The sequence below is a fragment of the Podarcis pityusensis genome, assembly GCF_964106645.2.
Source record: "Podarcis pityusensis genome assembly, chromosome: Z".
NCBI classification, from domain to species: Eukaryota; Metazoa; Chordata; class Lepidosauria; order Squamata; family Lacertidae; genus Podarcis; species Podarcis pityusensis.
In genome coordinates, this window is record NC_138044.1 from 16,320,753 (window position 1) to 16,341,930 (window position 21,178).

At 45.8% G+C, this 21,178-nt stretch overlaps 1 protein-coding gene across 4 annotated transcripts in view; it reads right to left on the reverse strand.

Annotated features, from left to right (window-relative positions):
• The window catches only part of USP20 (ubiquitin specific peptidase 20), a 38,034-nt gene extending 17,928 nt beyond the window's left edge, over positions 1–20,106 (reverse strand). For 2 of the 4 annotated variants that reach the window (XM_080989767.1, XM_080989765.1), the window contains exons 1-14: positions 19,646–20,106; positions 15,938–16,035; positions 15,145–15,198; positions 14,843–14,905; positions 13,362–13,493; positions 12,650–12,746; positions 12,452–12,521; positions 11,874–11,987; positions 10,906–10,984; positions 9,455–9,887; positions 7,861–7,998; positions 5,511–5,659; positions 3,976–4,151; positions 2,412–2,506 (exon numbers count right to left, since the gene is read on the reverse strand). In XM_080989767.1, the coding sequence (XP_080845893.1) occupies positions 2,412–2,506; positions 3,976–4,151; positions 5,511–5,659; positions 7,861–7,998; positions 9,455–9,887; positions 10,906–10,984; positions 11,874–11,987; positions 12,452–12,521; positions 12,650–12,746; positions 13,362–13,493; positions 14,843–14,905; positions 15,145–15,198; positions 15,938–16,018 (1,681 nt within the window). In that variant the 5' untranslated portion in view covers positions 16,019–16,035; positions 19,646–20,106. The remainder of the gene's footprint in view (positions 1–2,411; positions 2,507–3,975; positions 4,152–5,510; positions 5,660–7,860; positions 7,999–9,454; positions 9,888–10,905; positions 10,985–11,873; positions 11,988–12,451; positions 12,522–12,649; positions 12,747–13,361; positions 13,494–14,842; positions 14,906–15,144; positions 15,199–15,937; positions 16,036–19,645) is intronic. The other 2 variants (XM_080989766.1, XM_080989768.1) reach the window with 2 other exon arrangements.
• Between the last annotated feature and the right edge of the window lie 1,072 nt (positions 20,107–21,178).

Genomic DNA, 21,178 nt, shown 5'->3' on the forward strand with positions numbered 1-21,178 from the left:
CTTATGCTGACTTTGGCCATTGGTCCATCTGAGTATTATCTACACTTACTAGCAACAGCCCTCCAGGGTTCCAGAGTTGGAATGAACCAGGTGTGGGAGATTTGCACTCAAACCTAATGATTCTATTAGTATATGAAGGGGTTAAGGACCACAGAGTTCTAATTTCTAGAGCAGGCTCAGTGACTCTGGCACCCTCTTCTCCTGAGAGGAAGGAAAGCCTGTTTCTTGTTCCTTGCTCTCTCTGTGTGCAATGGAGGCGGACATACCTCAGCTTAGCTCCCAGCCTCAGGCACACTTCTGAAGCTGCTTTGCTGCATTTGTAATGTAAGAAAAAACCCTGCTCTTTTATCCCTTATGGGGTATCCAAGAGCCTGTATAGAGTCCTTATGTAGGTTCTCTATCGGTAGAAGAAAATAACAGAGACCAGCCAGAGAATACTGAGAAGCAAAACAGCTAGTAAGCCTGATCTTTATTAAACCGTTGCAACAGGGTCCCCACTCACCGCACACAGGAGGTGAGTAAGCCTTTATATAAAGGTAAAGGTACCCCTGCCCGTACGGGCCAGTCGTGTCCGACTCTAGGGTTGCGCGCTCATCTCGCTTAAGAGGCCAGGAGCCGGCGCTGTCCGAAGACACTTCCGGGTCACGTGGCCAGCGTGACGAAGTTGCATCTGGCGAGCCAGCACCAGCACAGCACATGGAAATGCCGTTTACCTTCCCGCTATAGAGCAGTACCTATTTATCTACTTGCACTTAAGAGTGCTTTCGAACTGCTAGGTGGGCAGGAGCTGGGACCGAACGACTCTTGAAATTGCCCACCCTGTAGCTCAAGACCATCCCCCAAAACATCATACATACATCACAGGAGGCAGGGGTCTACAGCAGAAATACATCAATTGGGAGGTCTACCACAGAAATCCTGTCTGGCAAGATACTGATAATGGTCACTTGATTGCTTTATCTAGGAAGTCCAGCCATTCCTTTTGAGATGCTAAATACTTAGTTCCTGAATCCATGTCACAGGCTCACCCTATTCATGCACAAATACACCCTTAAGACAGGGTTTGTGAACAAAGAGACAATGGGGAGGCTTTCCCCATTTCCTTCCTCATTGCAGAGAATATCTGAGGTCACTGGAAGAGTCAAAATGGCTTCAGGATTGCTCTCCTGTACTATTTCAGACATGTGGTTTGCCTTGTAGATTTATGAACATATGATTTATATATATAAGACCTTAGAATTCCTATAACACAAAGAATATCATTAGCTGAGTTATTTTATTATTCTTGCATAAGGAAAGATGCATGTCAGAGGCCTAGTAAAGCTTTTTAAACTTCCTTTGCAGTCCATTGTCTGTTTCACTGAAAAGGGGGTAAATGGGGGTCAGCTGTAACATGCAGCTGAACAGAAGGAAAGAAGGTTTAATAGCCTATTCCTATGCTTCATTAATCTGCCTAATGATTGGATTTAATACTCTTGTTTGCTGGCCCTGTGTTTTAAAAACAAGTACCAGCCGTTTTTTCCTTTGTTCATTAACCCACACGTGGGTCTGTTAGTAGAAGATTAACTATAATTAATATATCCTCTTACCAACTCCCATCACCAGGGACCCTTCTGCATGCAAAGCAGATACTCTATCACTGATCTATAGCCTTTCAGATATAAAGAAGACTACTGGCCCATCTAGCCCAGTATTGCCTGCCTCAGGGACAGCCAAATGCCGTGCCCTCCAAATGAAGTTGGACAACTACTCCCCTAATCCCTGGCTGCTGCCCATGCTGGCTGAGGCTGATGGGAGTTGTGGTTTTAAATTTTGACAGCTATTTTAAACAATTTCACATACCCTTAAACTTGATTTTCAGTCAGCTCAAGACTGCTCAGTGTTAGACAACTAGTAAGTGATATAAAATAAAATAACCCTGTTTAGACAGCCTCACATCCAAACAGGATTTGAACCTGAAATCTCCCTCTGCCCTTGCCCCCCCCCCCCACCACTTTAGACCTGGAATTCCCTTCATTCAGCTCATCAGCTGATCAGCCTGGCTCACAAGGAAACTCCCTTAGAGACCAAGAACAGGCAAGATGAAGAAGGTTCTGAATGAATTCATCCGAGGCACCACTCTTTGGAATTCCCTCCCATCAGAGGCACCATCGCTGTTGTTGTTTTTGACAGCTGCAGAAGGCCTTCCTCTTTTCAAGAAGCCTTTTAAGTAGAATCTGCATTCAGTCTATATGGGAGCTGCATTTGCACTCTTATATACAGAACTGTTTTTCTTTTTTTAATACGTGAAACTGCCTTTAATGGCTTTTATACTTTTTCTTTTTTTGCAGTTGTTAACAGTCTTAGGAGCAAAGGGCAAGACATTTAATAAAAAGAAACAAACATCTTGGCCTCCTTCCTGGCCAACACACCTTTCAGCTCATCTGCAGCAAAGAAGGCAGCAAGGCAGTCCTCCAGGGTGACCACCGGGCCCCAAAACCAGCTGGGGATGCAGGACACCACAAACCTGTAGGAGGAGCAAGGAAGGTATTACTCAGGGCTGACTCACAGGGAGTTATTGACTCCAAAAAGCTTAACAAATAAAATAATAAATGTTTATATAATATATAGAACATTATACTATTACATGTCTGTATAGTGGTGAGCCTCATACTATTTGCTTCTCTCTCAGCCTTTACACTCTTCACATGTAAAACATGGGCATTACCATTACTGGCTCCTCTAGCCAGTTCTGTCATGGAATGGGCCAAAGCTCAGTAGCAAAGCAAACATTTTGCATGCAGAAGGATCCCTGGCACCTGCAGGTAGGGCTGAGAAAAGCCCCTGCCAGAAAACCCTGGAGTGCTGCTGCCACTCAGCATTACCAGTAGTGAACTGGGGGAACTGATGGTTTGGACCCTGCCCAAGGCAGCTTCCTGTGTCCCTACATCCAGGAAGTCAGATACAGATTTGCTCTTTTTACCTGCAGGATATTCCAGTGTGTGGTTCATGGGGGTGCTGTCGGCATTTGGCTCTGCCCCCAAGCAAGCATTTTGCATCTGGCTTCACCCCAGGCATTTTGGGAGGACACAGATTATTTAGATCCATTCCAATGTGGATTCAGGCCTGGCAGTCAGAACTGAGGTGATCTTGGTTGCCTTGAATGGATGACCTTTGTAAAGAGCAGGACGGGGGAGTATGACTTTGCTCCTGCTTCTTGATCTTTCATTGACTTTTGACACCATCAACCACTGTATTCTCCTGGACCAGCTCTGGGAACGGTAATTGGAGGCACTGTATTACAGTGATTCCAATCCTACCTTCAGGACTGAGTCCAGAAAGCAGCATTGGGAGAGTGTATTTCAGCCCCTGGCTGTGTTATTGAGTGTTGTAGTGGACTATCTTATCTCCTGTGCTATTTAATATCTACATGAAGCTGTTGCAAGCGGTTCTCAGGAGTTTAGGGGTGAGGTGCCATCAGTGTGCTGACAACACTCAACTCTCATTCTCCATAAGATCTGAATCAGGAGGGGATGTGTGGTCCCATTTCCTGAACACAGTGGTGGAATGGACGAGGAACAACAAGCTGAGCTTGAATTCTGGCAAGACGGAGGCACTTTAGGTAAGTAGCGCCCATGTCAAGAAATTGGTCAGCTGCCTACCCTGGATGAAGTTGCACGCCCCTCAAACGAGCAAGTTTGAAGTTTGGAGATGTTCTGGATCCAGCTCTGTCATGGGAGGCTCTGGTAGCCTCAGTGAATAGAAGTGCCTTATACCAACTGCAGCTGGTTCAACAGCTACAGCCATTCCTGGTCTGGATTGAAAAATTTTCACAGTTTTATGTTTTATCTTTGGTATGCTTTGAGGGTTGTTGTATAAATTTTATGAAATAAATGAGACATGCTTTCCCCTCATTTTCATCTTGAACGCACCTGGCTGAACTTTGTCCCTCCCACAACTCCAATACCTGAAAAGGTGCTTCTGCAGCCTGCTCACCTCCGGATATACTCCATGATGAAGGCGATCCAGCCCTGCGAGGCAGCATAGTTATCCCCACAGGCTCCTGTCTTGGCTGGCACATTCTGGTAAATGGCAGAGTGCAGCTTGGCCAAGTCCTCCTTCCCAGGGATGGGAAGCGACAAGTCCTGGAATGTCTCCACAGTGGTGGACACCTGGAGGCACCACAGGAGGAAAACGGAGGATGTCAGTGGCTGGTGGCCACTATCTCAGAGGCAGTACCCTCCTGAAAACCAGCTGCTGGTGTAACTGGAAGTTTGGAGGTGTGGTTGGGCTCGTGTTCTGTTTGCAGGCTTCGCTAAAAACCTTAAACAGAACAGTATCAGAAGAGCCCTGCTGGATCAGACCAATGGCCCACCTAGTCCAGCATCCTGTTCTCACAGGGGCCAACCAGGTGCCCCAATGCAAAGCCTGCAAACAGGATCTAAGCGCAACAGCAGAACTCTCCCCACCTACAATTCCAAGCAACTGGTATTCAGAGGCATACAGACATTGACAGTGAAGGAAGAAAACTTGAGCTTTGCTAGATCAGACCAACAGCTCATCTATTCCAGCATTCCATTCTAACAGTAGCCAACCAGATGCCTCTGGGAAGACAGCAAGCAGGGAATGGGTGGGAAAGCTCTGTTCCCACGTGTGATTCCTAAAAGACTGTGGATAGCAAGACTGGGACATTTCCAGGGGTTCTGGAGAATACACAAATGAGCAGACTAGGGACTCAGCTACATTAGTAAAGAAACAGCAATTTGAATGTGTTATAAATGTGCAACACCTGATGATGCCAGAGAGCAGGAAATTTTAAAATGCGGTTTTCCATAGGGATTTCTTTTGTTATAATGATCTAATTTCTGACTTATTTATAGCGTTTTTTTCCTGTGTTTAGATCCACCCTAGGAGCGGGGAGCCTTTTTCAGCACTGGGGCTATATACTCTCATGGGCGACCTTCTGAGGGCCACATGCCAGCATTGGGCAGGGCCAGATGCAAAAGCAAGTAAAGGGACAGAAGCCACTGCCCATGGTCTTTTAGCTGGAGATCAGCATGTGAGCTGGACCGATTAGCTGCGATCCATCTCCTCCTTATGTGGTCAGGCGGTCGGGGCTGTATAAAAGGAGTTGAAGGAGAGCCTTCAAAACACAACCAGGCTAACATATTGAAGGAACCTCTGGGAGAAAAGGGGATTTCATGGTTCTGCCTTGTGGAGCAGGCCACATCAGAAAAAGTCAGTGATTTCTACACACATCTCTCTCTTTCTCTCAGACATGCAGAAGAACTTGAGGAGGCTAATGAGAGGAGGAATGGTCTAAGGGTGTGTGGCCTGAGGTGATTCTTGAGGGCCAGGTGGGCAGGTGGGGGCACACTGGGCCCCTGGGCCTGAGCCTCCCCACTCCTGGAGCAGGCACTGCTTTGCTAAAAGGGGCCAATGATCTGACTTGGCATAGATGTTCAAACCAAAGGCTCCCCCACCCCCCACCAGAGGAGGAGGAGGGGATTTGGAAAGTGTGGGCCTCTTGCCATTTTCCCTGGATCAGCAGCAGTAAGGGAACGCACTCGGTCACAGGTGAGGCACTGGACCAGGCTGAGGATGGAGCCGTCAAAGATGTCAGAGATGACGCTGCGGTAACGGATCTCCTTCTTCTTCTTGCTGGAAGTCAACATCTGAGCTGAGGAAGGAGATTGTATTTTTACTACTATTATTATTACATTTACTGCCCCCCCTTTCCCAGCAGGTCCCAGGGCAGGTTACAACAATTTAAAATTCAGGATTGAGAACAGTTAAAAGAGATTACAATATAAAGGAACAGAGTGGGTCCCAAAAACACACATCTTAAATGTGTCTGAATGGACCTCACATCCCTGATTCAGGGCCAGCTCTGCTGTTTGCCAGGATGTGGCCCCTCTCAGAGGGAAGTTGGGTTTGTTAAGGGCAGTGTGATGCCAATTATAATTTATCATAATCAACAACAACAAATGTATATCACACACCCTTTGGCCAGCAGGTCCCAGGACTGGTTATAATTTAAAATTCAGAATTGAGAACAGTTAAAACACATCACATTCACAGAAACAGGGTGGGTCCTGAAAACACACATTTTGGGTGTCAAAAGCCAGGGTAAAGAGGTGTGTCTTTGCTGAAAGCTGTATCGCAAAGAAGCCAGACCCACCTCTGTGCAGAAGGAATTCCTCAATTTAGGGGCTGCCTCAAAGAAGGCCCTCACCCAGGATGCTACTACTAACCCAAACTTCTGAAGGAGGTGGAACTACCAAGAAGCACAGAATTAGAGAACTGTAGAGCTGGAAGGGACCTCAAGAGTCATCTAGTCCAACCGCTTGCAAGGATTTCAGCTAAAGCATCCATTATAGATGACCATCCAAACTTTGCCTAAAAGCCTCCAATGAAGGAGAGTCCACAGCCTCCTGAGGGAGTCTGTTGCACCATCAAACTGCTATTACTATCAGAAAGTTCTTCCTAATGGAAGATGAAAGGGCCCCCAGGAGGTTCTGTAAGGAAAGGAGGCGGTCTCTCAGATAATATGGGCCTGGATCTTTTAGAACTTTGAACACTGGAGTGAGTACTTTGTACCCAGAAATGAACTGGCAGCCAAACAGTTTTATAGGTTTGCTAATCTTCCTGTGGAGATGGCAGTACCGAATCAGTGGCACATGCCCTTCTGGCTTGCACTCTTTATAAAGACTTGAGGAATGAAGTTATCACACCTCTTTAATTGTCCATTCTGGGTCACCCAACCACTGCCACAGTGTCCTTTCTCTTGGCAGATCAAGATGAGCAGGTGACAGCAAAGGTTGCAAGGTTTTTAGCTGGGGCAATCAGAATAAGATCCACTATTTGACTATTGATTCAAAGCCCTAAAATGTATTTTATATAACTGACCTTTTATTTCTATTCTTTGTACAGTGGTGCCCCGCAAGACGAATGCCTCGCAAGACGGAAAACCCGCTAGACGAAAGGGTTTTCCGTTTTGGAGGTGCTTCGCAAAACGAATTTCCTATGTGCTTGCTTCGCAAGACGAAAATGTCTTGCGAGTTCCTGCGGGGTTTTTTTCCTTTCCCCCCCCTTTTTCCCAAGCCGCTAAACCGCTTATCAGCTGATGGCTAAGCCGCTTATCAGCTGATCTTTAAGCCGCTTAACAGCTGATGCTAAGCCGCTTATCAGCTGATGGTTAAGCCGCTTATCAGCTGATCTTTAAGCCGGCTAAGCCGCTAATACTGTAGCGCTAAGCCTCTAAACCTCTAATGGGCTTGCTTCGCAAGACGAAAAAACCCGGAAGACGAAGAGACTCGCGGAACGGATTCTTTTCGTCTTGCGAGGCACCACTGTATATCGTATTGTTGTTTTATTGCTATGGCAATAGGTTTGGGCGTTGTTGTTTGGTAATCGCCTCACCAGTTCTCTCTTTGGAATACTATCATAGAAACTCTGCACAGATGGAGAGGATTGAATGGGAGGTGGGTCCACATAAAGAACAAGTAGGATGCCCTCAGGAGATGAATAACACATGGTTAAACTATGTAACTCCCTCCCATAGGAGGCAGTGATGGCCACCAGATTAGATGGCTTTGAAAGAGAATTGGATAAATTCATGGAGGAGATGGAGGAGGAGACTAGCGATGGCTATGCTTTGCCTTCATGTTCAGAGGCAGTAATGCTTCTGAATACTAGGTGAGAGCTTTTGTGCTGGGTTCCTGCTTGAGGGAGTCCCACGGGCATCTAGTTGGCCACTGTGAGAACAGGATGCTAGACTATGTGGGCCCACTGGTCTGGTCCAGTAGAGATCTTCTTATGTTCTTATAGAGAAAACAACTACCACAGAAGCAGCTCAACCCGGAAGCTTCCTGGACTTACCCTTTTTCAGCACATAGGAGGATCCCAGCCGCACAGGGCTCGAGCGTGGGGGGCTGCTCGAGAGCTTGGAATGCACTTCGTGATGAACAGGGCTGCAAGGCCGAGAGGAGCAGCGTGTGTAGGCATCATTATCTGGTTCTGTTGCAAGGAAAGGAAACAAATTGTCTGTGGAGAGGACTGGAACACAAGTTTTGTCTGACAAGCTCAGCCAGCCAATCCCTCATCTCTGGGCACCAACTCAGCCCCAATTGTTTTTTATTTAATTTACTTCTCAGATTGGCTACCAAGCACTTGAGCACCTTCTACTCATGGCAGAAGGTGGGGATATTATGGCTTTAGCAAGACAGGCATAGTTCTTCCAGCCTGACCCTCTAGTTCAGGGGTCGCCATGTGGTGCCTCTGGGCGCCATGGTATTGTTGAGGTCCTTCCCTGGTGCCTAAAAGGCCTCTGGGCTTCCCCATTCACTGCCCATTTGGGCATGGAGTGGTGGGACAGTTAACCTTCTTCTCCCTGGGAAAGTATATAGAGCTGAAGGAAGAAATGGGGAAGGGTGACACTCTTTTCCATTTCCTATTTCAGCTCTATGGGCTTCAAAGGCTCAGATTAATTCTTCCGGATCTAACTTTCAACCAGATCCCTGGGAGAAGGTGCACGCATTTTCCCTCTTTCTCTGGGGTTAGGGACTGATCTGTGTGCAAGGAGTGAGAAGCAACTAGAAAGAGTAGTGGCCATGGTGCTCATACTGGGGTGTCAGCCTAGCACCTGGGAAACCAGAGTACAAATCCCCACTTGGCCAACAAGCACACTGGGTGACTTAGAGCTAGGCACTTCCACTCAGCCTAACCTACGTCACAATTCTAGTTACAGGTAGGTAGCCATGTTGGTCTGCCATAGTAGAAAAATTTTTTAAAAAATTCTTCCAGTAGCACCTTAGAGACCAACTAAGTTTGCATTCGTGTGCATATCTGGAGAAGTGTGCATGCACACGAAAGCTCATACCAATAACAAACTTAGTTGGTCTCTAAGGTGCTACTGGAAGGAATTTTTTTTATTTTGTTTTGACTACGTCACAATATTTGTTGTGGGGTTTAAAGAAGGAGGGGGAGAAGCATGTATGCCACCTTGAACGCTTTGGAGAAAAAGGCAGGATACAATTTCCAAATGTAGCCAGAGTCTGCTTCAGCTATGAGATTCCTCATCAAGGGAGGACCAGGAGGCCACAGCCTTACTCCTAGCCCTGAGCCAAGCTCCATATGGGGGTAAGGAGCAGAGATCCTGCAACAAGGCCAAAGCAGGGTGGGCTGTCTGCACCCAGAGTTAGTTCATCCTCTGGCATAAAGGCCAAGTCCCAAGTCCAAGGGAAAGCAGACACTTCAAATGCAAAATCCAATGTCCTACTACACACAAGGACTCCTCAGGAGTAAAGTTCTCCTAGGGAAGTTAGACCCCCTTTCAATGAGAGATGCTATGGGCTATGGCCCTTCCCTTAAAACTAGTGAAAAAATATGAATAATGGTGCGTACGAGAGATGCAGCTTCCAAGGTTCAGGCACAGGTGCCAAGAGCATTACACACTGAACCTGTTGTGGAGTACCTGGGGTCCTAGAGGGGCTGGCTGGATGAGGTGTGGAAGGAGGGAGTGCTTCTGGGGAAGCCCTGCCATCCACTGCTGTCACAGAGGTGTCAACATCAGCATCTTCATCCACTTGTTCCGAGTTGCTCCGCCGGTGGCTACACGAGAACTTCCGGTCCTTCATCCGCTCCTTTTCAGAAATCCCCCGCCCAGCCTCGTCCTGGATCAGCAGCTCGGCCTCTGCCAGGGAGCTCCCAGTTTTGCTCTGCCCATCCCCTTCACCCCGGTCACTGCTTGAGTCACAGGAAAGGAATTCGTCCTCTGAGGGGCTGCGGTCACACTCCCGCTTGTCTTCCATGTCGCTTAAGTCGGAGTCCCGGGTCTCGGCCATGACTGGCTCCTTCAGCTCTTCGTGGAGCTGATCCATCAAGCAGCGTAGGAATTCTTGGGTGTCCTGGGGTGGATGTGCAGAGAAGAAAATATTGTATGGGACACTTCAGGCCTGGGGGCCAAATGCAGCTCTCTAGGGTGCTCTATTCAACCTCTTTCTAGGTCACACCCCCTCTCCCCAGAACTTGCCTTCCAACAGCCCTGCTCTGCCCCCTCTTCTTGTGCTTCCCCCTGGCGGAAATATGGATGGAAGATGTGGGGAGAGAGGAGGAGTGTAGAAAGCTTAGGCTTCTATCTGTGGTTGGAGTGTAACCTACTGTACAAAAGTAAAAATCACGCCTGTTGCTCTGCCCACCACTGGCATATGCCCCCAGAAGGTCCCCATGTGAAAATGCAACACTCAGGCTGAAAAAGATTCCCTACTCTGACTCTACAGGCAGCAGATCTCCAGACAGAGGCTTCTTCAAGCTGTACCTGAAGATGGTGGGAATTGAGCAAGACACCTTGTGCATGCAAAGCAGGTACTTTGCCAATGTGTTATGGCCCTTCTCCTTAAAAAAAAAGGTAAGATTCTAGTCCCCATGATTCTGAACGAAAGGAAGAATTAAATAAAAAGCTGCCTATACTGTTGAACTGTTAGTCCATCAAGCTCAGTATTGTCTACACTGACTGGCAGTAGCTCTCCAAGGATCTATCGCATCTGTACTTGGAGATGCCAGGGACTGAGCCTGGGGCCTTTTCTTCAGGCAATGTAGATGCTGTACAATCCTCCCATAAAAAGTTTTGTGATTGCTGGGGAGGGGGGCAAAATTGCATGTGGCCCCCAGATGATTGCCCAGAAAGTAATATGGCCCTCAAGCTTAAAAAGATTCCCCACCCCTGCCCTATTATACTTCATGGCAAATGGAATCCCGTGCTTGCTGGAAGGCTACATGTTGTATCAGTATCAGTCTCTGCCTTGGCTCCCTAACTGAAACAGCATCTGTTTAACTTCTCACAGCACAGGAGAATATAATTTTCTTACTGCAGCAGGAAGAGGGAATCAGAAACATCTGGGATTGCCCCTTTGCCATCCACCTCACCTGTTGTGCATACCCTCGAAACATAGGGTTGACCAGCTTGATTCCATGCGACAGGCTGCTGGGGACGACATAACTTGGGCTGGTTTTAGGGAAGAAAAAGCAAAGTTGAAAATGTATAGAATCTCTGGAGATGTGCAAGATAAATTTCAAGTTCAAGGTGTTACAGGTGGTACATAGAGCCCCTAATAACTTGGGGTCCTGATGAGTTTATTTAAACAAACCTAATTACATTAAAAACCATTGGTCTATCTAGCTCAGTATTGTCTATAGACTAGCATCAGCTCTCCAGGGTTTCAGGCAGAGAGACTTTTCTTAGCCCTATCTAGATATTATATTTCATAAAATTAGAATGCCACTGGGAACAGAACCCGAGTCAGAAGATTGGGAAAGTATTGCCTAACAGAATGTAGATCAGTTGGGTGTCATTCTACAGTGAATATTCTGAATAATGTCTTTTATGTAACTGACAGATGGAAAATCAGTACAGTCATACCTTGGGTTACAGATGCTTCAGGCTGCATGTTTTCAGGTTGCGCACCGCACCAAACCCAGAAGAACCGGAACAGGTTACTTCTGGGTTTCAGCGCTCGCGCATGAGCACAAATACTAAATCACAACCTGTGTGGGCGCAGATGTGGCACTGCGAGTTGCGAACACTGCAGGTTGTGAATGTGCCTCCCGCACGGATCACATTCGCAACCTTAGCATCCACTGTAGTTCTTATTATTTTTCTTCTCTTCTCTTATTTTTCTTTTCTTCTATTTTTTGTTTTCTTTCATTGTTTTCTTTTTTCTTTCTCTCTTTGCTTTTGTTTTAATTTAAATTAGTTTCTCTTACTGTATCATGTAAAAACCTTTTTAAAATCTTATTAAAAAAAAAACAAAAACACCAGGACCTTCTGCATGCAAAGCAAGTGCTCTACCAGTGAGCTGTGGTCCCTACAGCCACAGTGTCCTAGATTTACTCACCGCTTCTTATGCCACACTTCAGAAATCAGCTTATGGTAACTTTTGCAAAGTGCTGGCTTCTTGTCAGTGCGCACGAGACCGCCACACTCAAGGAAGAATTGAGTGAGTGGGGGACTGATAGGAAGACAAGAAAGAAAGGTGGGTTATAATTTATCCAACAACTTCAATTGGGGGCAGAGAGAAAGGGAAAACATTGATGCCTTTAATAAAAGGTGGAAGAAACCAAGCAGCTAAAAAAAAAATCTGCCTGGTCCCAATGAAGCCACCAGATCTGGCCTACAAGCAGCCTTTGCCAAGCTGGTGCATCATCCAGATGCTTTGGACTACAACGTGCTGGCTTGGTGGTTGATGGGAGTTGTGCCAAACATACTAATTGGGGGCTGATGGGAGTTATAGTGCAACACATACTGGTTGTGGGTTGATGGGTGTTATATTGCCATATATGCTGGCTGGGGGATAATGGGAATTGTAGTGCCAAACATACTGACTGGAGGGTGATGAAGGTCTGAAACATCTGGAGGGCACCAACCTGGCAGTCTGTAAATAGCAATTATCTGAAAATGACTCTGAAAACCTACCAGTTTGAGAGAGCCTGGAGTGCAGCGTTCATGTAGCAGGAGTTCCCAAGATTTTTCATTCCAGTAAGGCCTAGAAAAGGAATGAAAAAGGAGAGGGGATTGGAGGCTTGTTCATTATGCCCACTGCTACGTTTTTATTTTCTGTGTTCAAGCAAAAAGGAAAGGGGTATTTTCACACTCTAAGACCTTTGGATATACCTCTTGGTTTCAGGTCATCATCTTCCGACTCGGACTCCCCTTCATCAGCAACTGCGATGGGAACGGCTTTTAGGGAATGGGTGGGTGGAGGAGAATCCTGGAAGTGAAAGTTGGGGAGTAAATATCAAAGGCAATTCTGCTTTGCCACACAGTATATTTCTCCAAACTAAGAAACAACAGCTGAGTTTTCTTTTTTCCTCCTGTCTCCTAATCCCTTCTCTTTTCATGCCATGTATTTTAGACTGTTAGGCCTGAGGACAGGGACTGTCTCATCACTGACATTTGTAAGCTTCCAGTCATTTGGGGGCCAAAGAACGAGATTAAAATGCTTTTAATAAGTAAAAAAAGAGAAATGTTATTATTATTTATTAAAAGTGTATACCACTGCCCATCCAAAGATGCCAGGGTGGTTCACAACAGAAAAATACAAAATGAGAATATAAAACACATAATAAAACAAAAGCAAAAGCAAACCAATAGATATCCTCCCACAAACACATTTAAAAAGCCGTAGAATGTTAATCAGCCGAATTGGTTGAAGAGAAATGTCTTAGCCTAAAGATATGTAATGAAGGTACCATACTGTGTTGTAGATCCCACTGGTCCTGACACTTCTCTGCTACATTCCAAGTTGGGATAGTCTTACACATTGACCACTTGAGCTAAGAAAAAGAGTAACTCAAAGCATCCAGCTTTGCCACAAAACACTCACCTGGTCCATGAATTTTGATGGAGGGACTGGTGTGTGGGAGGACAACCGCTGGTCTAAGAAAACCTCCTTCTCGCAGGCATAGCACCATACCCGGAACGTTGTTAGGTTTACCGTCAGGTTGTGCTTTTTGGCCTAGCAATTTAAAAACACAAAAACACAGAGAGCACGCCAATTAATCTGGGTTGTGTCCAGCTATGCAGTGCAGACCCATCGAAATTAATGAGCCAAAGTCAGTCATGTCCATGAGTTTCAATGATGGGATGCTGCTCTAGGTAGAAGTAATACTGACTAACTATCTTATTTTTCTGATCTATGGTACCCAAGAAGTGGGACTGTGAAATTGCACAGGCAAGATCCAACTGATCTTGAATTCTACTGCAATGCAGTCAGAGCAGAAGCAGAAGATAGAGCCTCAGGTTCAATAAGAATATAAGCATAGCTCTGCTGGATGAGGCCAAAGGAGTGCTAGGAAGTCCAGCATCCTGCTTTCCTCGCAGCCAAGCAGCACCTGAGGGCAACAGCAATTCTCCTTGCATGCAATTCAGAGCACCCGGTACTGAGAGGCATATCACTTTTGATAGTAGAGGTGTAGTATAACATCCCTATGAGGGAAGTTGCAGCATTTGGGACTTTTTAGTTTAGAGAAAAGATGAGTAAGAAGTGACATTCTAGAAGTTTATAAAATTATGCATGATGTGAAGAAAGTGAATAGAGAGGCATTTTTCTCCCTCTCTTCAACAAAGCTGGATGTTGGAAGATTTAGGACAGGCAGTGCATAGTTAAGCTATAGAACTCACCCCCACAGGATGAAGTGATGGCTACAATCATAGATGGCTTTAAAAGAGGAGTGGACAAATTCATGTAGAAGAAGACTATCTACGACTACAAGTCATAATGGCTATGCTCTCCAGGTAGCAGTAATCCTGACTAACAATTTTATATTTCTGATTGGAGGCAGAAATTTAATGCTACTTGGAGGTAGTAATGCTTCTGAATGCCAGCTGCTGGAAACCGCAGCAGTGGGGAGTGCTCTTGTGCTGGAATCTTGCTTGTAAGTATCCCTCACGTATCTGGTTGGCCACTGTGAGAAGAAGATGCTGGACTAGGTGGGCTATCAGCCTGATCCAGCAGGCCTCTTCTTACATTCTAATGCCTCAACAGGAAGCCCAAAAGCAGGACCTGAGTGAAACAGCAACTTGTGATTCTGAGCAGCTGGTATTCAGAGGTATATTGCCTCCAACAGTGCAGGGAAAAGATAGGCACAAGAATTGGCCAAAACAGTGTGTTACGTTTCCAAAATATGTCCCTCAACTAGTACAAAAAATTAGAGGACTTCAGATCTAGACAATACTTGTGTGTTTTCAAAGCAACATGGCTGAGAGAAGTGTTGAATGCTAAACATTTGGGGGAGTGTTACAATTAAGTTCCAAGGAAATTTTCCTGGCTGCTCACTTGCTTCCTGGGGAAACTAGATCTCTTACCTGTGCATGAATGGTGCTGTGGTCAGCAAAGGATTCCCCGCAACCAACATAAGGGCAGGAAACCTGGAGTGAAACAAAGCCTATTGACAGTCACAGTGGAAACATGGCAAAAGAAATTCAGAGCAATAAAAATGTTGGTGGGTGTGGATACACACACAATGCACAGAAAATAGTGCTACTTCACACCCCAAAGGTGAAAGGTCTACCTGTACAGTTCAGTAACTTGCTGTGAATGACATTTTACAACAGGAAGAATAAAAGTCATGCATGCAGGAAAATCTATTTGAAAAGAATGTCTTTACCTGAAGACAGGCCCACAGGTTTGGTCCCCCTGCTCCACAAGACTGGCAAGTACCCTGTTTTCATATGAGGAGAAATAATTATCAGTGGCCTATCGTCCTCAGAGACAGACTCATCATCAGACAAAGGAAAGGGAAATGATGCACCTGCAGATGCTGAACTCATATCAGCTCCAGCCAGTGTGGCCAATGAAGCTTGGATGATGGGAGTTGGAAGTACAGCAATATCTGGAGGGCCATAGGCCCCTCCATCCCTGATCTAAGGAGGAACATTCCCTATGGCATGCAAAAAGATGAGAGAATGCCTCTGTTCAAAAGATGTATTCCCTCATGAAAGAAGAAATGCCTATTCTTCAATCAAGTGTGGGGAAACTATGACCCTACCTACATTGTCGGACCTGGATCTCCCATCAGCCCCAACCTGCATGCCCAGTAGTCTGGGATGATGGGAGTTGAAGTCCAACAATACAACTTGGTGTCCTCCTCTGGAGTTTGCAGGGCTCCAACTCACATCAGCCTCAGCCAGCATGGTCAATGGTCATGGATGATAGAAGTTGCAATCCAGCAAGCATGTGGATGGCCAAAGCTTCCCCCCCCCCCGATGCTATGTATAACTTTTCCTCTTAGGAATGAGCTTCAGACATGTAGGGCATACTTAAGTCAGACTTGCACTGGTTTAGTAGTCCTATCTTCTCCCCAAGGATATTCTCATGGTACTGAGGATCTCCTCAATCCCAGTCTTAAAATGTATTTGTTTATGGATTGCAAATGAATTTGCAAATGAATTTTTCCTTACTTTGGATTTAAGAAGCAGCTCATCCTTAGTGACTTCACCTATGGAATCCAGGTGAGGACAAATGTCTCTGGGATCACTCATTTTGCACCTGGGTTCACCTGTGTGGATCAAGAGAGAGGGGGGGACAGCAAAACAGGTCAGATTGTTCTCACATTCAGCTTGCTCATCTGTTCATGTTTTAAATGAGAGGAGCTGAACCACAAGCCTATCTTGTTCTATTTATTTATTTATTTATTTATTTATTTATTTATTCATTGCATTCATATCCCACATTTTTCACCAAGGAGCTCAATGTAGTATACATGGTTCTCCCCACTGTTCTTTAATCCCCACAACAACCCTGTGAGGAAGGTTAGGCTGAGAGGCAGTGGAAAGCTGAAGGTCACCCAGTGAGCTTCATATATGTATCAGCCTGTCACATTCCAGCGCAGAGTTGACCTCTAGCTAGCATGGCCTTAGCTTGGCATAACCTGGAGCTGACTTCAGGTCACTGGAGGAAAAAAAGGTTACTGACAAGGAAATCTACCTGGACTTGAAAACTCTGGGCCTTGTACAGATTGACACAATCTCCTGTTGCAGGAGAGCAGGTATTGAAACACACTTCTGTGTCCTATGATTCAAAGGACAGTTTAGTACATGTCTGATGACCCATGAAACAAACCACTCAGAAACTGGGAAAACCACATACAACATTAGGGATATGTGGGGAGTTGTAGTCAAAACCAGCTGGAAGACACTAGTTTGTGGAGGACAGCTGCAATAGAGTGAATAATAAAGTGGAACCATGACTTCTCATGAATTGGATGTCTATACTACATTGCATAAACAGACCCTAGTCTTGAACCAACTGCCACTTTGGTATGAATCAACAGGGATGGCCCATCCCAACACAGAATAACCATCATGGCTAGTAGCCCTCAATAGCCTTCTCCTCCATGAATTTGTCCAGTCCTTTTTTAAAGTCATCAAAGTCTGTGGCCATCCTGTGGGAGTGAGGCCACACTATCCATTTAAAACACAAAGCTTCCCCCAAAGAATCCTAGCAAATGTAGTTTGCCCTGGACACAGTCACAATTCCCTGCACCCTTAACAATATAATTCCTGGAATTCTTTATTTCTTTTTTTTGTGGGGTGGTGGTGGAAGCCATGTGCTTTAAATGTGTGTGTGCAGCTGGTATCTCTGCCACTTGAGGGTGCTGGCACTAGGAAGGAGACAAAATCTTAGGCTCTGCTAAATCAACCAAAAATGGTTGTTACTGTAGGGATTAATTTTCCCCTAGGCAGCGATTCCCAGCTACTGTGGAAAAGGAACAGATCGTTATTCTGAGTACTGGCAGAAGAGGGCAAAAACAAATGAACCTCCAAGCAACAATGACAGGAACAGAAAGCTCCAAAGAGCACTCGCAAGAATGAGCAGCCAATTGTCCTTCCAGTGAGCGAATGACGCATTACTCATCATTTTTTCCCCTTCAACAGCTGGAGCTGCTGCATCATCCAACCTGACATTTCTCTCCCTCCGTTTCTCACAGATGCCTGCACCCACCCACCCACCCATTCCTGCAGCCATGGACAGACAGACACAGACAGTCCAATTCTTTTATTTTCTTTGTCCAATATTCAGAAGTCCACCATATTTCTACAGGGTTCTGTTTGGGGCAAAAAACGATTCCCAGAATTAAATGCAAATCAAACCAGAGACTTTGGAAACAATTGAGAATGAAAGAAAATCAGGGTCACATTTGGCCCTCAGTCCTGATGTTCCACACCCCTGCGCAAACAATTTACTGGCGATAACACAAGCCTTGAACAGATTAATGATTCAACTTTTTCTAGCAATCCAAGTATGCTGAAAGTCCGGAAATCATATCACTCCAAGCTAGCAAAGGCAATGAAAAGGTTTGCCATTCTTCTGGCTATCATTTCCTCTATCATCTTGTAGAGTGTCGTGAGCCATGGTGGAAGGGAAAGCCTCCATTCTACCAAATAGTTACTGACATGCCATTTTAAAAGGCACAAGTGCATTTTGTTAAATCCTACATGCACCAAACCTTACTGTGACATTCACAGCTTTATCTGGGTGCAGGCACACAAGTCTGCCTACACAACACAAAGCTGCAGTTTTTCCAGCGTGCCCTCAAACTACCCAAATTTAAAACAAAAAGATACAGCATCAGAAACCTAATTTCCATTGAATTTTTGCATCCCTGAGATTTCCAAGGAAAGAGTGGGCCAACTCCCAGCACAAGCCCTCTGTTGCCACCCAAAGGGCATAACTGACATCCTTTGAGGGCATATTCTGCCCTAATTAAGAAACATCAAGTCCACCTTGACTGCACGGTCCAGCTGTCACATCAACACTCTTGCGTATTATCCCAAAGCAATGCTTTCCACCATCAAGTTTCCTATATTTAAAATAAGGTTAGACAAACTCCTGGAGAATAAGGCTACATCACTGGGTACTAGTGACAATGCCTATTTGCTGGGAATCACAAATAGGAAGAGTATTATTGCATGGCAGGCTTCCTATAGACCAATGGTGGGGCGCCTGTGGCCCTCCAGATGTTACTAAGCTACAACTCCCACATGTGCTGGGGCTGATGGGAGTTGGAGTCCCAACAACATATGGAGGGCCACAGGGTCCCCATCACTGTCAAAGGCATCTGGTTGGCCACTGAGAGAACAGGATGCTCAACTAGATGGGCCTTTAACCTTATCCTTCTGCCAGGCTCTTCTTATATGTGACCCAGACATGTTCCTATGATTGCCCTTGTGTCAGTGTCACAGAAGACAAATAGATATTGGAGAACATACGTATTATTATTTTTTAAAGGACATATTCTATATACATTATAGTTTAATGTTGAAATACCATCACTATCCCAGTTCAATGCTGTCAGTCAGATTCAATATACATAATTATAGACAATTGAGGGGTGTAAATTTCACACCACTCCGCAGAAAAGGGACATCAAAATCATGTTAAACAGTAACAAACCAATATTAAGCGATCAGAACTTTGAAACAAACTCTTCCTTTCAGAGTAACTCATTAAACAACAATGCACACAAAAATCCACAACCAAAGAACTCCCCCTTTCAAGAGGAAACATCTGAAGAAAATATTTTAAAATCCATCTTCATACCCCACTTCCCAAAAAGTAATGTCACATTACAAAGCTGGGTGAGACGGGGAGAATCATGAACTTGTTTGGAGCTGTTCCCCCCAATTATATTTTCCACTAAAAATAATGAACGGGCACAGATGGCTGCCCCACCCCAAATTCAGCACATGTGACAGATTCTCCCCACACAAACCCAAATGTAATAGTGTTAATAAAATTATAAAGGCATCCACCTCTCCCAGTATCTCCACATAGTAATAACAGGGGACTGATGCATTAATAATGCCCCCAAAGGAATAAACAGCAGTTAATGCATTAAGGTTCCCCATAATAATAAAGGGGGGGGGGTTGATACCTTAATGAGCGCTTTTAAAGAAAAATCAACTTGGACCTCCTCTTCCCACCACTCAAGCTAACGGTGGTGTGCATTAAAAGGGCTGCCCCCTCCCTTCATTTCCTCCTTGGGTCAACATCAGAAAGCATTTTATTAAAACCCCAACTTTCAAGCGGCTGATGGCTCCCCCATACCGATTTTTTTGGGGGGGTGACCCAATTTGCATCTGCCCAACTCCAAAATCGCCACCTACCTCCCCGTTCGCTCCTGGAACGCTCTTCTCCGGGGCGACGGGCCAGGCGAGGCCGGTGCTTCGGGTACCCCAACTAGGCCCAAGGCTGCCCCCGCCCCGCGCTCATCGTCCTCTCTGCAAGCCTAAGAGGCTCGGGGCGTCCAAGGCCAAATGCGGGGGAAGGTTTCCCTTTCTCAGGTAGATCGCTGTTTACCTGCTCAGGCCTCCTCGGGAGGAGGAGAGGCGGCTGCCTGACGGCAGCTTGGATGAGATGGGCGGTTTTGACAGGAGAAGGAGCAGGCGGAGGAAGAGGAGAAGGAGGTGGTACCAGCAGCCGGGCTGGGAGGGAACAGAGGCGGGCCTGGAGGCGGGGATAGGCCGACAGTAGCATGAAAATGCGAATTCCTCAGAAACCAGGGACGTTCTACTCATGTAGAATAGAATGTCCGTGTTTTCTGAGGAATGTTGGGCGCGCTCGAGCGAGCACACCCTGTTCTGTCAATGCCCCCCCCCCCAAGAGAAAAAGCTGTGGTGATACGTGTGCTCCAGGGCGGAGGCGGGGGGAGACAGTGGGGCAGCTGCCCCCCAAATCTAGTAAATCAATTTTAAAAAACTAACTGAGGTTCTGCCCCCTCCCTAACATGAAGCCTGCCTCCCTTAACATAAATCCTGGGTTACACCCCCGGTGCCCCACTAGTATAGGATCTGATGTGAAGAGCCTCCTGATCAGTTTGTGACTCTCCATAAAGCATCCTACAGTTCCTGCGTAGGATGCCCACACGAAAAAAAAATCATCTGCCAAGAATAGTATCTACCCCCCCCCCCAGGTCTCCAGAAGAGAAAATTTGTGCCCCAAAAATATAGGGTTTAAAGGAAAAGAGCCTCCTGCTCAGAATATGTGTCGCCTCTTCGAGCACCACCCCTACCCCACAAAAATCTGTCAGCAATAACTATGGCTTTTTGGAATACCGTATGGTCTCCACTTCCTTGACAGCGGTTGTTGCCCCAGCAGATTATAGGCTGGCAAATGTTGTCCCCATCTTCAAAAAGGGGGGAAAGAAGGCGGCCCTGGTAACTACAGAAGGGTCAGCTTGATATCAAACCAGGAAAGGTCTTAGAACAGATAACTAAACAGAAAAGGATGCTGTGATTATTAAGACCCAGCATGGGTTTCTCAAAAACAAATCTTGCTGGATGAATCTTGTCTTCTATGGAGGCTTTTAAGCAGAGGTTGGATGGCCATGTGTCATAGAATATTTAGTTGAGACTCCTGCATTGCAATGGACTAGATGACCCTCAAGATCCCTTCCAACTTCACAATTCTGTGATTCTATGGGCAACACATTGAGCCCCTTGGAGGAAAAGGTGGGGCACAAATTGAGTACTAAACCACTAGCGAGGGATAAGGGGTTATGAATGCTTCACAAGCCTGGGAATAAAAATTAAGATATTTGGTTATATATTAATCTGTACAGAGCCATGCAGACTGATGTCGCTATGTAAATAAATAAATAAATGATGATGATGATGAATGTTTTGAAGAACATACAAGTT